Genomic DNA, 16,447 nt, shown 5'->3' with positions numbered 1-16,447 from the left:
CCCACGCCCTGTGGCAGCTGTATGTCTTGCCTGTGCTGCTGATCACAGCTTGGTGATGCTGTCAGCTCAACCCACACCCTCGGCCACAGCATGGCGACACCTGCGAGATCAGGTAATAGTGGCTACATGAACAGGTGGGCTTAGTACCACTCCAAAAACTACGTACTTTCCTTTCCTCAGCTCCTGCCCTTGCTTAGGCTGGCCAGCTGGCCCCAGGGACCTCCCATAAAAAGCACAAAAGGCTTTAGGGTTCCAAAGCTTTGGGCTGGAGGGGAATAAAGAGGGAAAAGAAAACAGCAGAAGGCTTGAGCCCCAGAGCAGGCCCAGCCGCAGGCCCAGCATGGGGACAAGGCCTGGACCCTTTGCGGGGAGAAGCCGGTGGGGTCCACATCTGGAGGAGCACAGCAGCACCAGAAACTCCAGCTCCCTCCAGGGTCCCCCATGGCAAGTTGAGTCCCCCACTGAGCACAGGAGCCGTCCCTGGAGGACCTGCACTGGGGCCACCAGTGGGTGCCTGCCCAATAAGTAGCCATTGGTCCAAAGGGCAGCAGAGACCAGGACATCTGAGCCCACCCCAGCCACTGGCTGGGTGTGGCCATGTGACCCGTGGTCACCAGGGTGATACGGAAGGCCCAGACTGGAGCTCCCCACATGGCCTTTGTCAAGGACTGTAGTAAGCCGACCCATCTTCTTGTCTATCCTCTCTCCAGTTGGGTCGGGAAGAGTGGCTCTCAGCTATGGCCCTGCTGGGCTGGTGTCCAGTTATTTGCACAAAGATTCATAGTGCACTCCCCTTCCGCCTAGGAGCCGAGGCAGACATCTTGGCTAGCCACACTGGAAATCGGGGTTTCCCGCACCATCCCAAAACTGCAGCAAATGGCCCTGGTCCAGATTACTTTGGTGCTCTGGGCACGTGGCTCAGCTGAAGCATGGCAAGGTCCTGGTTCCAGGATGATTCCCAGGAAGGAAAAAGGAAGGGCAAGGGAAGGAAGGAAGGAAGGAAGGAAGGAAGGAAGGAAGGACCAAGGCATTAATCAAACCAAATGTTGCAACCACTGTGTTAGAGAAATCTTGCCATCCCTGTGCTGAACACAGGAGCGTTTCCTTCCTTCTCGCCATGCTCCTGGGGCCATGGGGAGGACCCGGGGCACCTGCCCGCGCAGCCTGCCGTCCTCTCCAGCATAGACTGGAGTGGTTTGTGTCTCAGGTCCCAAAGTGGAGGACTCCATGTCCCTCCACCTACATCAGTCAGGAGTCGACACATAGCCACACCCTCCTGCCAGGAAGACCTCCGAGGCCCTGGGGCAGCACTGAGTTCTCAGTCTCATTTTTCTCCCTCCTCTGTAACACTGGGCAATGCTGGCCACTCCTGTCTTTTTGAACCCCTGTTCTGGGCACCCTGTCTCTCTCTCTGGTTCCCTGCTGTGCCCCAGCCTCTCATCCTCCACCTGCTCTCATAGGATGGAGGCTCAGGCGTCCCCTCCTAACTCTGTGTGGGATTTCACCTTTGCCTGGGGCCTCCATCACCGTGGTTATGCTCAGGATTCTCAACCTGTCCCCAAAGGCATGGCTCCCTCCTGGGCTTGAGTTTCCGGCTGACATTAAAGAGAGTCTAGGAGCCGGGGATTTAGCTCAGCAGCATAAGTGCCTGCCTGGCAAGCGCAAGGTCGTGAGTTCAGTCCCCAGTACCAAAGAGAGAGAGAGAGAGTCTAGGGGCAGGGTGTGGTGAGGCACCTCTGTAGTGCTAGCACTCTGCAAGACTGAGGCAGGAGGGTCACTCATTTGAGACCAGCCTGGGTAACTTAGCAACTTAGGGACATCTTGTCTCAAAATAAAAAAGGGTTGGGAATGTAGCTCAGTGGGAAGGCTAGGGGTTCAATCCCCAGTAATGGGAAAAGAGACAGAGAGGGGGAATATATCCTGGACTTCTTCACCTGAGCACTGCAGACACCTCAAATTCAACATCTCTAAGTCAGTCATATCCTCATTACCCCAACCCTGTTCCTTCTCCTGGGCTTCTTGTGTTAATCAAACTGAAAGATGACAGCTATTGTATTTAAAGAACCCCAAAAGCTCAGCAGCTTAATACGGTGAAAGTTTATTTCCTATTCTGTTCATGTCACAGTTGGCCCAGGACAGCCTGGAAGGCCGCTGCTCCACGTGTCACCCGAGTTATCCTTTCCAGTTAATAACACCTCCACCCTAAGGCTCTGCAGAAAGCTGGCACCACTGTGACAGCCCCCACACTGTGCCAAGCCTCCCAAAATAAGGTGAGCCTTACTCAGATTACATGGGCCAGCACTGCTTCTCACACGGTGGCTAAGGAGAAAGCTCCTGAGAGGTGGGCTGATGCTCACAGAGTCTGGGCCCCCACCCCCAGCAACCTGATTGGAAGATCCTCAGGGGTGGGCTGGGGGGGGGGGGCGGGGTGGATGACTGCCCCTGGAGAAACCCAAGGTGAGGCTGAGGAGGATCCTGCAAGATTAGATGGAACTGAGCACCAGCACTTCCATCTCAGTCTAGTCCACCTGCCAGCTTGCCACTCGCTACTTGTGACTCTTTAAATTATAAAAGCAAAACAAAAATTAAGAGCGCACCTTAATTCCAGCACACTGGGAGCCTGAGGCAGGAGGAGGATCAATCAGGCCAATTTAGTTAAATCACGAGACCGTATCTCAAACTTTTTTGGAAAAAAAATTTTAGTTAGGAATGTAGTTCAGTCCAAAGCCCCTAGGTTCAATAAGGGGGAGGGGGAACCATTCTTCAGACCCGCACTAGCTGCATTTCAAGCTCTCAACAGCTGCCCGGGTTCCACATTTACATCATGAAGGGGGTGGTAAATAAATCTCACAAAGCTGATACTTCCCGGGCTGGAGGAGGAACAAGAAGCTTGAGTTAATTGGCTAATGTTAGGAGCGTGGTGTCAGTGCAATCACTTTGATTGGGTGTTTTGTCTTAACGGAACAAATCATTATCAAGGGCGTCAGGGGTGTGGCCAGGCTCGCTGTGAGGTCCCACCCCGAGTTCCGCAGACCCTGACCTTTGGCTAATTAGACCCGGGGTGAGTCCTGACCTCTCTTCCCTGCAAGACCTAACCCCCTTCCGCTGCGAAGCTACCCAACCCCAATCGGAACACGACGTGAGAGCCAGTTCCTCATACCTCACCCCTGCCCGGCCCAGCCAGTCCTGCATCCCCCAGGTACAAAGGTCTAAAGCCGCCTGTCTGTGCTCGTGAACTGGGCTGGCGGTGGGGGAAGTGCTGGCTGACGTGAGTCTGGGGACAGGGAGCTGGTGTCCCCACAGAAGGATGGCTCAGGAGGGTAGAAGGCTGCCTGAGGTGCTGGAGCAGGTCGGGGCTTCACACGGCATCACCCAAAAGCTCCAGTTTAGGACCGCTGGGCTCCCATTACGACCAGGTAAACCCACCTGGGTCCTCGCTTCCGCGTGCGCAGCCTTGACTTCTCTTTCTGTAAAGTGGAAAGAGCTGGCCTGGCATCCCTGGCACTGTGAGGATGGAAGTGAGACCTGGGTGAGAATCTCCCAGTTCTGCCCCTCCCAGAGAGGACAGGACCCTCCCTCTCTGCTCCTCACAGTGGCCCTGCAACCTCCTGAGATGGCAATGAACATGCAAGGTCTGCCTGGAGGAGCGGCCACTGCACGCTGAGTGCAGACCAGGCGGGTGAGATCCCTGAGAGGCTGAGCCCCAGCAGACTGGGGATCCTGCATACCCAAGTCTCCTCTCGCTGTGTCCCTGGCAGGTCCAAACCTCTAGCACACACCCCTTGGCCCGGAGGGATTCTAGCACACACACACACACACACACACACACACACACACACACACACGGCACCCACACTCACACACACACACACACGGCACCCACACTCACACTCCGGGCACTGGTGGTGTTAGGCTCAGCACTCTGTTCCCAGGATGTGGCTGCCCAACCTCATCCTGGACTGTCTCACCCAAACCCTTCTACGCCTATCCCCACTGCCCTGATCCTGGATGTGGCCTGTGATACCCACGTGGTGGCTGCTAAGGTGAGGCCTCCCCAGGTACCCCCACCAACTCCTCAAACGCCCATTGCTCAAATTTCCTGAGCCCAGGACTCTGCCTCCCCTCTCAGACTCCTTGGTCCCAGTCACATGCATTGCAGGGCCACTGTCCTCCCAGGCTGCCAGGGACCCTACTGGGAAGGGGCAGGACCTGAGCTGTGACCCAGTGCCCTGACCCCAGCTGCAGGCTCGGGGCTTCCTGAACCTGCATGGAGTGGATGGGAGCCCAAGGATGCTGGAACAAGCCAAGGCCCTGGCTTCTACCAGCAGCCCAGCCTCTGCACCCTGGGCCAGGAGCCTCTGCCTAGCCCAGAAGGTATTTCCTCTCCCACGCTAGATACCCCAAGGCCTGCTCCATGCCCAGCTTCCCAAGAATCGAGCCCCATTCTCTTGCCACTGAATCCTTATCCACCCTGCTGAGTGTTCCATGAGCCTGTCACTGAGCTCTACAGCAGAGTCTGATGCCAGCTCATCTGCCTCCTGCCCTGGATCTGGGCCCTGAGACACAGATGCGAGCCCCACCATGGGGCACAGCCTGTAAAGTGATCTGAGGCCACGCTGCAGACCAAGCACCATACCGCAATCTCTCCCCACCACAGGGACCTCTGACACGGTGCTGATGGTGGGTGCCCTCAGTGACGGCCAGGTGCGGTGCACTGCCATTCCAGGGCTCCTCCGAGTCACCAACCCAAGTAAGGTGCATCCTGGCCCTCCATGGACACTTTTCCCTCCACACCCCATAACCAGGCCAAGCGAGGCCCAAAGTCCTGCTCAGGGTGGACCCTCCTAGCCCAGCATCCCAGCCACCATCTGCCACCACAGACGCACTGGCACAGATAGGGCAGACAGGTGCCCAGCTCACCTTGGCCATAGGCAGCTGAAAGTAACTGCCCCCTCCTTTTGGTCTCTTGTCCCCCACACCCATCAGCAGATGGGGAGGCCCCTCTCCATTCCTGTGATCCTGACCCCCACAGGATGGCAGAGCTTGGGAGGCAGGGGTGGGGAATCAGGCCCCAAAGGCCTTTGCTTCTCTCCTGGCGCGCAGTTGGCACACAGTAGAGGCTCAGTCCTGCCCCTCTGTCCTGTAATGCATCGCTTGGGGTTAGCTAAGTCTCTTTCCTGGTCCTAGTTCCCCATCTGAGGACCAGGGCTGTCCAGTGAGGTGAGGTGGTCACTTCCCGCAGCTCTGCACACTGAGCAGATGCTGTGCTCATGGTGGTCCTGCTATGTGCCGCTCTGCTGTACTCTGCTCTGGGCAGCAGGCATGGACTCTGCCCTCTGAACCCCCAGTGCCAACCACCGAGGCCTGGAAAGACCCAGCAAGCACAGGGCCAGGCCAGGGGTGAGTCTGTGAGTCCTTGAGGACTCCATGCTGGAGAATTGGGAGCAGAGGCCTTGGAGAGCCCCAAGGGGACCTCTGCACGAGAGCAGCCAAGTCACAAGGACCAGGAGGCTCTGGCCTGCGGAAGGACAGGGTCAGGAGGTCAGCAGGTGAAAACACTTCCTGTCCCCCACATTCCTGAGTCTTGCCGCAGGCCTGGCAGGGGCTGGGCTGGAGCCTGGACAGGCCCGGGCAGGCCTGCGCTGTTGGCAGTTCCAGCCTCGGTGGGGTCACCCGGGAGACACGAGCCTGGGTTAGGAAGATGGGATTCCCATCGTGTGAACTTTCAAGGGCCAGCCCTGCCGGCCCAGCCAGGATGGCCAGGGCCCCGTCCACCCACCATGAGGGACAAGAACCCCTACTGCAAGGATTCATTTCCCCCCAAACAATGCTTTGCTCCTGGCCCAAGCCCAGGAACCCTGACCAGACACAGCCATGCATTTGCCAGCTTCTCTCCAACATGGGCACCGAAGGCCACACTGGGCACACTGTTGGTGCCTGGACAAGGGAGGCAATCCTTCCTCCCTTCAGGCAGTACTTAGTGACTGTGAGCGTGTTGCACATATACATGCAAAACTCCGGTCTTCCTGAGGGACAGAATAATCCTCCACTCTCTGCCTTGCTGGGAAACTGAGGCTCAGAGAAACACAGGGACTTACAGGATCCAATGCCAGGGTGCTTCTTTCCTGTGTCTCCTGACCCAGCTATGTCCTCCAGTGGAGGAGCATGGTGAGCAGTAACAGGGAGGCCACCAGCCAACACTGGGTCAAGAATTGCTGGGGTCAAGGACATTTGGGCTTTGAAGGGTGCATAGGAAATCATTCAGATGAGGAAAGCAGTGTTCCTGGCTGAGGGGGAGGTGAAAGAAATTAACCTGGAACAAAGCTGGAAGTGTCCACAACCTTGAAACCATGGCAGGAAGGGACGGGCCTGAGACTGTGGCCCTGGCACTCCCCCAGGTCACTGCCTCCTGTCCACCCATGCAGGTGGCCTAGTGTGTCTGACCACCAGAACCAACCCATCACAACCTTCCATGCAAGGAGACCTTGGAGGCCACCCTGGACAGGGTGGAGGGGGATGGGAAATGGGAGTGCCTGGTGGCCCAGCCTGTGGACTGCTGGGAACTGGCCACCTCCACTCTCGAGGCGGTGCCTGGCACCTGTGCCGAGAATGGCTTCATCTAGGGCATCATCTACCTGTACCAGAAGAGGGGGTGAGGTCCAGTCTCCAGCCCCCGACTAGCCTGAGACCTTTGATGCCCTGCCCCTGTCCCTCTGGAATGCTCTACCTATTAAAGGAACTACAGCAAGGACAAGAATACTCCTGAGTCTGCAGTTCTCTGGCTCCAGGAAAGAGGGTCATAGGCCCCTGCATTACCAAACCGGCCCAGTCCTCCACCCAAGATGCCTGAACCCAATGCCTGAGTTTTGCAACAGTTGTTTACAGGCAGAGCTACTAATCTCCAGCCCACCTCCCCAAGCACCAGGTTTACAGATACTTGTGGGAGGAAGAAACTAGGGGATCTCTAGACAGGTGGGGTGGTACACGCTGCAATCCCAGTTATCTGGGAGGCTGAGGCAGGAGGATCACAAGTTCAAACCCAACCTAGGCAACTGAGTGAGACACTGTCTTAAATAAAATTTAAAAAGGGGGTCTGGAGATTTAGCTCAGTGGCATAAGCAACTGCCTTGCCAGCACACAGTCATGAATTTGATCCCCCGTACAAAAAAAAGGGAGGGCGGGAGTATAGCTCAGTGTGAATCCCCAATAACAGGAAGGGAGGGAGGGAGGTGGAATGGGTGGTCTGCTGCATGGACAAGGCAAGCAGAGGGAGAAAGGAAAATGTTCAGTGGTCTCATCCACCTTTGTGTGCTCTAGACTGTCTGACATTAAGGGCCGATCACCCACCCTTGGGAATCCTCACACCAGAAGTGTCAGCTGTAGTAATGCAAGCAGGATGGATTCTGTTTTCCTGAGTTTCAAAAGAAAGAACAAGAGCTTTGATTTTTACATTTCAGCCAGAGGGCTTGGGATAAAGCTCTGTGGTAGAGGCAAGCTGGAGGCCCTGGGTTCGACCCCTAGCACTGCAAAAAATAAAATAGTAGGTTATGGGATGGGGGCACATGCCTGTCATCCCAGAACTCTGGGAAGCCGAGGCAGGAGGATCATACGATCAAGCCCAGTCTGGGCAACTTTAGTGGTGAATTTAAAAAAAATTTTAAAGGATTGGGGATGTAGCTTAGTGTCCCTAGTTCAATCCCCAGTATCACAAAAGACAAACAAATAATTAAAAATTTAGAGGCCAGGGATATAGCTCAGCACAGTGTCTGCCTGGCAAGCGCCAGGTCCTGAGTTCAATATCCAGAACCAAAAAAAAAAAAAATCAGTGACTGGCTAAGGCCTTATCTTAAAAATAAAAATTAGAGAAAGGAAATGGGTCAACTGTGTTACAAAAGAAAAATGTGTTGATTCCACAGTGACCTGTGGGTTCAAAAAGAGAGGAGACAGGGTAGAAGTGCAGGACCAGAGGGTTGGCACCGTGACTTCTGCCAGGAGCTGACCCCTCACCTCTGACTCACCATGGGGACTCTGAGGCTGGGCCACACAGAGCAGGCCCTCCCAGCACTCTGGCAGAGGGAGTTCCCAGCTGCAGAGCTGGGTCAGTGGAGGCTGGGGTGCCGGTCAGCACCATGAGGACTCCTCCATCGGGGCCATTGTAAGGCTTCATGAGGGAGTGGCCCAGAGCCGGGCCTTCAGGACCAGCAAGATTCAGAGGGTGGAGAAAGAAAAGGGACATTCCAGGCTGAGGGCAGGACACCTCACAGCTGGGGCAGAGCGAGGGCGGGGGAGAGGGGGCTTGAGAGTCCCTATCTGTCCTTCCTGGAGTCCCCAACCTCCGAGGATCCTGGGTCTGGTGCTCTAGGTCTTCCCTCCCTCCAACAACCAAAGGGCTTGGACAGGGTCTTTTCAGAGGTCGATTTTCAGTTCCCTGAAACCAAGCTTGAAGGGAAGTCCTGGTAACAGCAGCCGTGCCCCAGCCCCACGCCACCCACCTCCAGGGCTGGATTGAGAGACAATACGCAGTCCTCTGTGCACAGCTTCATTTATTGTAGAAAATAATAAAATAACAGTGATGAATAGGACGTCTTAAATTACAAAAACAGAAACCAGAGGAAGGCAGGAGGCCCTGAGACCCTCCCCCAGGCTGGCCAATGTCGGGCCCTCCCCAGGTACTACCCAAACCTGTTTCTTCCACCTTCACCCCTCCCACAAACCCGTCCAGCCAGTCCAAGCGCCATTCCAAGGGCAGGTGGATGGCCCACCGTTCTCGTGGGTGGTACAGGTTTCCACCGTGGGAGATTTCCACGTCGTGATCACAGATCCACCTGGTCACCTGCCAGCCACCGTCCGTCACACCAAGACATGGAGCACCCAGGAACATGGGAGAAGCATCCAGAAAAGAACTTGAGCTACAGAGGGATGAGGGCAGAGAAGGACCGGTGTGGGTGGGGGGCCCACGGAGAGCCTGAGGTCAGGGCTGGGCTGTCCTGGCCAGCAGGAGCCAGCTCCCCACAGCACCAGCACGCTTTGCTGATTCCACCGGCCATGCAGAGCAGGTGTATGGCGGATCTCTGTCTGTCCATCCTGGCCAGGGAAAGGAGAGGCCGTGGCGAGGCAGCCAGGGGCCAGAAAGGGCCAAGGGCTGCTCTGTCCCTGCTGGCCCATGTGCCAGCAGCCAGAAGTCTGTGGCAGGGCCATCCTGGGGTCCCAGGCCGAGAGGTGGGGTTCAGGCCGAGGAAAAACAAAGCCGGAAGGGACAGCGTGAGGCGCGGCTCTACACGTAGTTGCTGTTTGCAGCAGATCGGGCTGCAGAGTACTTGGCCGAGTAGGGCTTCTCGCTGCGGGGCGGGCAGCTGCAGCACAGGAGGGCCCCGCCGAGCAGCAGCAGCCCCGAGGCGGCCCAGCCGATGTAGAGCGAGGCTCCCATCTCCCGCTTCTGTCCGGAAGCCACCAGCGGGTTGTAGAAGTCCCGGATGACGTTGTTGGCCGTCCAGGACACGGGCACCATCACCAGGAGGCCAGCCAGCAAGAACACCACGCCTGCCCCGATCATGGTCTTGGCTTTGATGGTCTCGTCCTCCAAGCAGTTGGTGCACTTGCCCCCGACCACAGACAGCAGCATCCCCACCGCCGCCACGATGATGCTGATGACCATGAGCGCCCGGGCCGCCTGCAGATCCTGCGGCAGCGCCAGCAGGGAGTCGTACACCTTGCACTGCATCTGGCCGGTGCTCTGCACCACGCAGCTCATCCACAGGCCCTCCCAGCTGGTCTGCGCAGTGACGATGTTGCTGCCGATGAAGGCCGACACGCGCCACATGGGCAGCGCACAGCTCAGGATGACGCCCAGCCAGCCCAGCACGGCCAGCGCGATGCCCAGCACCTGCAGCCCCATGGAAGCCATGGCTCAGCGGGATCAGTAGGGATCCTCGGGGTCTGTAGGGATCCTGCTCTGAGGGCTGTTGGGTTCCTTGTGCGAAGTTTGAGCTCCACCTGGGGAAGGGAAAGCCTTTCCCCAAAAGGCCAGACAGACAAAGCCAGCCGCCTGCCGCCCTCAGCAGGTGTAACCCGACCAGTTCCAGCCGCCGCTGCTGCCGCCACTGCCACCAGCTGCCACTGAGCAATCAGGACACAGGTGCAGTTATACAGCTCAGGAGGAGGGGCTGGGAGAGGAGGGACTTGATCCCTGGGGCCTCCCCCTGACCAGTTTCTCTGGATTCCTGAGCCATGGCCAACAAAGAAAGGTACAAAGGCCCCAGCCCCAGGCCCCTGAGTCACCACCTGTCTGAGAAGAAACTGCCCTCTCCCTCTGTCCCCATGCCCAAGTTGAGCTCAGCCAGGAGACAGACACTGAGTCACAGACTTGGGGCATCTGATGTTCTTAGAGACAGATAAGGAGGGGTGGCAGCCTGGCTCGGCCAACTGCGGGACCAGGGTCCTCACAGCCCAGCACGGTAGGAGGAGCAGGCGGGACCCTTGGGGGACAATCTGAGGTGGAATCCTGGAAGTGTCAAAGAGAAATTCCACCTTGATGACCTTATCACTTTCGGTCGTTATCACCTATCACACAGCATTACCTGCTATTATCATTTTGCTTTTTACTGTCATCATCTATATATCTGACCTCACCAGCAACTTTCCTGGAATTGGCCAGAGGAGATTTGGGGGATGAAGATCTGGGAGATGGAGGCGCCTGGGTCCAGCACTTGTTTGACCCCTATTTTGCTCACCTACATCCCCGGCTCATCCAGAGGAGATGGGTTTTGGGGTGATGCTCTTTGTGGCCAGGGCAGAAGAGATAGAACCCTGAACCTGCTTGGCCAGAACTGGGTGGGGTTGGCAAGCAGGGCCCAGGCCCCAGGGGATCATCCGCCCAGTGAGCAAGTATGTTCACACTGCAGAGACACAGAGTCCGATAAAGCCAGCCCAGGTGCAGGCCAGCCAGGCCCAGCACGGAGATTCATGAGACTTCAAAGGGAAAAAGAGCTCAGGTTGGGATGGCTGTGGGGCACCGGGGGAGCTGGACAGTGAAGAGGTGCTGTGTGCCAAGCTCCCCTCCAGAGGGCAATGCAGAGGGTACTCCAAAGGGTACAGTGGGCACCAAGTAAAGCAGACCAGCATGATGGGGTCCTCATCAAGTTTAGTGGATAGGAGTGAGCAAAGCTCTCTTTGGAAGACAGGAATTCAACTGGACCAGACATTGGGCTGGCAGGGGTGGGGCCAGGGTGAAAGGGTCACAAATGTCTCTCAAGGGTCCCCAGGCTGTGTCCTGGGCATGGAGGACAGACATGAGCAAGGACATCAGGTGGGAGGCTGAGGAGTTTTCCATGCACCTCCAAGGGCAATTCAGGAAACAGGAAGGAGGCAGAGAGGCCATCAGGAATCGGAGATTAGGGCTGGGGATTTAGCTCAGTGGTGTACGCGCCTGCCTTGCAAGCAATCCCGGTACCAAAAAAAAAAAAAAAGTACAAGGAATCAGGAAGGGGTGGTTCAGGGTGAGGGACCTGGAGCCAAGTGACTCAGGACCAGGCTCTCTGGCATCCCTGAGTCCCACCACTACCAAGCCCTGGGGTGACTATGAATCCAATGGCTTTTTTTTTTTCTTCTGAGACTGGACCTTGGACTCGCTAGTCATTAAGTTGTCCATTAAGTTACACTTCCCATCCTCCTGCCTCAGCCTCCCGGAGTACTGGGATCACAGCACAGCACTGTGCAACCACACCCAACTTCTGTGTCCAGCTCCGACCCAGTCAAGTGGCCCTTGAGCTTCCCCAGGGAGACCCGCAGACAGTGTTGATGGGCTTGCTCTGTGAGCATTGGGCACATGGAAGACACTGGGTCACAAAGCTAGCACAGGCTGGCCAGGACAGTCTATTACAGGTAGGGAAGGTAACACACACACGCATCTGCTTCTCCCCAGCCAGCCTGGGGCTCCCAGAGGACACAGCAAGGTCTCAATTAACTGCAGCAGGCAGACTCACACAGTAGGTGTGCAAGGGACTTCTGAGGAAGGAACGGGAGGCAGCACCCGACAGCCAGGCCCTTCCCCGCCCCCGCACACCTGCCCCACCTACCGGGACACACAAACAGGGACAGTTTCTGCTGGGCCAAGCCTCCCTTCCGGGACTTTCCTTACAAGGGCTCTGAGGAACCCTAGGATGGCCTGCGGGCTGATCACTGAAGAGATAGCACCCACCTGATCTTCAGGAAGCCTGTCCTGCCTATCACCTCATCTCAGCCTCTGGCCTCAATGCCAGTGGTAAACTGAAGCCCAACAAGAAGCCTGGTTTGCTCAGACCCTACCTGCCCCTTACCTGCAGCTTCCAGGGCCAGGACACAAATAGCCAAACACCTACCCCCACCCGGCACCCCTCCTCCACACTTCCGGCTGTGCCTTTCCTGGGACTCTGGCCAACAGCATGGGGGCGTGGCCTAGAGGGACCCCCACTCTCCTGCCTCGGGCCCAGCCCCTCAGTCCAAGCCCGGAGCTGAGGTAAGGTGGGCTGGCGCTCCATGATGCCTGCCTACTGTCTGCTTCCTCCCACCCCCTCTCCACATCCCCTCCTCCACCTGCAGCTCCCCTGCTGGGACTCCGCCCAGGAAATCGGAAATCCTCCTCCCTCCAGCTACCAGCCTCACGGGGCCCTACCTCACTGCTACTGCTGGCCATCTCTATAAACTTGAGTCACCAAGTGCAGAACTGGCACTTCCTTTATTTTACTGCTTCCCCACAGATACTGTGCAAGTTAATACCGATGGGATTGTGTCATCTGGGCTGGTTTTGGTCAATGCCCCTTCCACCAGATCAGTTCAGCCGTCCCTGCCCACTACATAAATCCACTGTCTATATCTCTCTCTCTCTCTTTTTTTTCTTTTCCCAGTGATTGAACCCAGGGACTTTCCAGTGAGCACCATCATGAGAGACCTTTTTATTTTTTATTTTAAGACAGGGTCTCATTCAATTGCTAAATTCCTCCTGCGTTGAGCTGGAATTTATGATCTTCCTGCCTCAGCCTTCCAGAAAGCTGGGGTTAGAGGTGTTCACCACGACCTGCAGCTAGTGCAGCTTGATTTTAGTTGTGTGTGGTGGAGGGATGATTTTTGGCTAACACCGGCTCATCTAGCTTTTAGGTATTGTATGCCCAGGAGACCCGGACAGGTGACAGCCACAGGAACAGGAACCACGCCTGCTCAGAGCAGGAGACACCTGCGGCCTCTGAGGGGGCACAGCCCAACACCCAACACAGGCACGGGTGCAGAAGGCTCAGGGTTCCAGGAAATTTTGTCTGCACCTCTTTCCTCGGGGTTCCTCTGGTAATGCAGAATCAGTAAATCAATAAAATAGTGAAATTAAAGAAATCAAAGGAGCTACTTTGAACAAAAATAAAGGATCTTTTCAAAAACAAACTTTTTTTTTTTTTTTTGCAAAATTCATGGAGCTCAGCACTCAAATCTCCCAGCCCTCACAGACAGGGGTTAAGATCCTCTATCTTGGGCCAGGGATTTAGCTCGGCAGTTCAAGCACTTACTTGGTAAGTGCAAGATTGTGAGTTCTATCCTCGGTACCAAAAAAAAGGAAGATGATCCTGTATCTTGTTTTCTTTTTGTTTTTGTTTGTTTTTATTTTTTGAGACCAGGTCTCCCTATGTAGCAGTCCAGGCTGAACTCAGACTCCTGGCAATCTTCTGCCTCAGCCTCCGGACCATGTATCTTTTTGAACCATAAATAACACCATTAATTATAAAATTTCACAAAATAAAGGGCCCATAAAAGGATATCTGGAAACATAAAATGAGTTTCCTCCACGTGTACCGTGTTTCCTGGTCCTTTCTGAGCCCTGATCCCTTGTTTCTCTGGGAAGAGCCTGACTCTCCCAAACAGCTTTGGGACCTCACTGGGCTGGACCCTGGACTGGGAACTGTCAAGCCCCAAGGCAGAACAGGGTGGCTTCTTTGTGTCTCTCTTTCGAGAGACCCCTGCACCCCGGGGTGGGATCCAAACTCTGCTCCTAGCAGCCATGATCACTGGACAGTAGTGACCACCTCTGGACCCATCTCCTCACCTGCAGAAGGTGACAGCCCCAACCTGGCCACCAGGCGCTCTGTGAAGAACCAGGTCCAAGGCCCCAGAGCTAGACCTGTGTGGCCACTGAGGTCCTTCCAGGACAGGGTCCAGAGGCCAGAGCCCTGGCCCTCATCCCAGCAGCCTGGCCTGCCACCCAGACTGGTGGAGCAGGTGCTGTCCCCGGGATGGGCCCCACACGATGGAGACATCAAAGCATTTCCACGGAAGGCAGAAAGGCCACCCTGCCTGCCGGCGGGAGTTTCAGGGCACAGGTACACTTCTGGCAGGGAGACAGGGCCCGAAGAAGGGCTGTATGAAGAGGTCAGGGGTAACCTGGTGCGGTGATGCAGCCCTGTCATCCCAGCCTTTGAGAGGCTGAGGAAGGAAAAGCACCATGAGTTCAAGACCAGCCGGAACTGCATTGTGAGATTCTGTCCCCACCCAAAAGAGGAGACCTGCCTTATTTCAGAGGCTCCTTCACCCGCTTCCACTCTCCCTTCTGCTCCCCAACTTCTGGGGAGGCCTTGTTTTCTCCAGGCTCTCCCAGGCTGGTGCAGGGAGAGCACATAGAGGCCACAAGATCCCTGCTAACCCTCTGGTCTGACCAAGAGGCTGTCCTTTGCAGCCCTCCCATAGTCAGTGAGCAAACCTTTTAGAAGCATCTGCTATGTAAGGGCCAAGCACCATGCTGGGTGCCTTCCTATAAAAGGAAATCATCCTGTCTTCCCAGAAAATGACACAGGGGCATTCCCTGTCACTCTAATTGTCGTTGGAGCCCAGAGAACTAGCACTGTATTCCCCTTGCCCCCTGCATTGCTCTTTGTGGATGTGCCTTTCAGGGAGGGCACACTGAGCTTGGTCTCCAGAGGCATTGTGGGGGCCTAGGGGGTGACCCTCTTCTTGGAAGATGGGCGGGGCACCTGATGATGCTGGTTCACAGAGCTGCCTTCTGCTTTTGTGACATAGGAGAAGAGCAAAAGAAACCAGCAGGCTGAGCTCAGGAGGGATTCCCGGTGCGTGGCCAGTGAGTCAGCCGTGACAGGGTCAAAGCCCAGGAATCCAAGATCGAGAGCATCTGACACCCAGCCCCCCCCCCTCCATGACTCAGGTATCAGAGCGCCCCACCCTAGCCCAGGTGCGGGAGAGCCTGGCCTGGCCACCCTGTCCCTCACATCCTTCTAGACCCCGCAAACTGGCGCAGCTAGGGGCCAGGAGGCTGGGGTAGGGCTGGTCATGGCCAGGCTCCTGGGGAGGCTGGATATATAATTGTGCAGGGTTGGGGCTGGGGATTTAGCTCAGTGGCATAAGCACCTGCCTTGCAAGCAGGCGGTCATGAGTTCAATCCCCGGTACCAATAAAAATGAAAAAGACAAAAAAAAAATTGTGCAGGGTTGGGACTTTTGAAGGCACCCTAGTCCCAGCGCACCACATTAACATCCCTCCCTGGCAGCCCTCTCCAACTCGGCCAGCTGGCACCCTGCCGTGCGTCTTCCCCCTCCTTCCATCCCTGAAGCCCCTCCTGTGCCACACACAGTGCCTACCTTGCCCCAGGGTGTGTCCCGGGCCCCCGAGTTTCTCCTGTCAGGGTCAGCTCATGCACTGCCATCAAGCAGGCGGCAGGGACTCCCCCCAGTGCCATGCTCCCCTCTGACTTGCCAGGACACCAGGAAGCCCCTCCCTTGGCCATGAGCCCCAGGAGCCCTGGAAACCGCTGGGCTTGAGTCCTAGTGGCCCCTTTGATCTGCTAGTGCTCTTTGAAGCCACTTTGAGGAATCAGGACTGCTCTTTGGCCATCAATTAAAAACAACCACCTGTCACTGGGTGGTGGCACATGTAAACCTATAATCCCAGCACTCTGGGAGGCTGAGGCAGAGAAATCTCCATGAATTTGAGACCATCCTAGGCAATTTAGCAACTTAGTGAGATCCTGTCTCAAAATAAAAAATATAAAAGGACTAGAGATGCACTCAATGCAAAGGCCCTGAGTTCATGCCCTTATACTATAAAAAAAGAAGTAAAAATCTACCTCTGCCTAACTTCTGCCTGACCTGCTTATTTACTGGTTATGGGTCATGGAAGTTCCAAGGGGCAGCGTCATCACAGGAGCACACAGACAGTGGTACTTTCCCCGAGGACCCGGAGGGGCTGCCTGGATCCCTCAGGGTGATCACCCAGATGATGCTGGACCCGCTGGGGAGTCTCAGCTGCTCCACCTCCCAGCTCACATCTAGGCTGTGAGCGCCTGAGGTTGGGAAGAGCGGCTTGTTTTTCTCCGAGGACCCATGAACAGCTTTGGGGGACAACAGAATGTTCATCCACAACCAGCTACAGAATGGGATTCTAGTAACAGAAAGAATAAAGCCAGGCACAATGCCAAACACTT

The 16,447-nt window shown here is 56.0% G+C and overlaps 2 protein-coding genes across 2 annotated transcripts; one reads left to right on the top strand and one right to left on the bottom strand.

Moving 5' to 3' along the window:
• Window positions 1-2,716: 2,716 nt before the first annotated feature.
• Mettl27 (methyltransferase like 27) lies at window positions 2,717-6,656 on the top strand. Its single transcript, XM_063233615.1, is given in 8 exon segments — window positions 2,717-3,663; window positions 3,933-3,976; window positions 3,979-4,043; window positions 4,240-4,309; window positions 4,312-4,374; window positions 4,658-4,750; window positions 6,426-6,463; window positions 6,465-6,656. Coding segments are annotated over 8 exon segments (921 nt in total). The 5' UTR covers window positions 2,717-3,307.
• Window positions 6,657-8,526: 1,870 nt separating this feature from the next.
• Window positions 8,527-10,124, bottom strand: Cldn4 (claudin 4). The gene has a single exon (XM_013152798.3). The coding sequence runs from the start codon at window positions 9,902-9,904 to the stop codon at window positions 9,275-9,277; it is 630 nt and encodes a 209-aa protein (XP_013008252.1). The 5' UTR covers window positions 9,905-10,124; the 3' UTR covers window positions 8,527-9,274.
• Window positions 10,125-16,447: the final 6,323 nt, after the last annotated feature.

Source organism: Cavia porcellus, unplaced genomic scaffold (assembly GCF_034190915.1).
Source record: "Cavia porcellus strain 051 isolate PalLab524CR breed Dunkin Hartley unplaced genomic scaffold, mCavPor4.1 scaffold_23, whole genome shotgun sequence".
Lineage (NCBI taxonomy): Eukaryota > Metazoa > Chordata > Mammalia > Rodentia > Caviidae > Cavia > Cavia porcellus.
The sequence above is the reverse complement of the archived record's forward strand: the minus strand, read 5'-3'. Positions and strand labels throughout refer to the sequence as shown.

Bases quoted from the DNA above. Each gene is read 5' to 3' on its own strand.
- Cldn4 (XM_013152798.3), bottom strand. From the start codon at position 9,904: ATGGCTTCCATGGGGCTGCAGGTGCTGGGCATCGCGCTGGCCGTGCTG.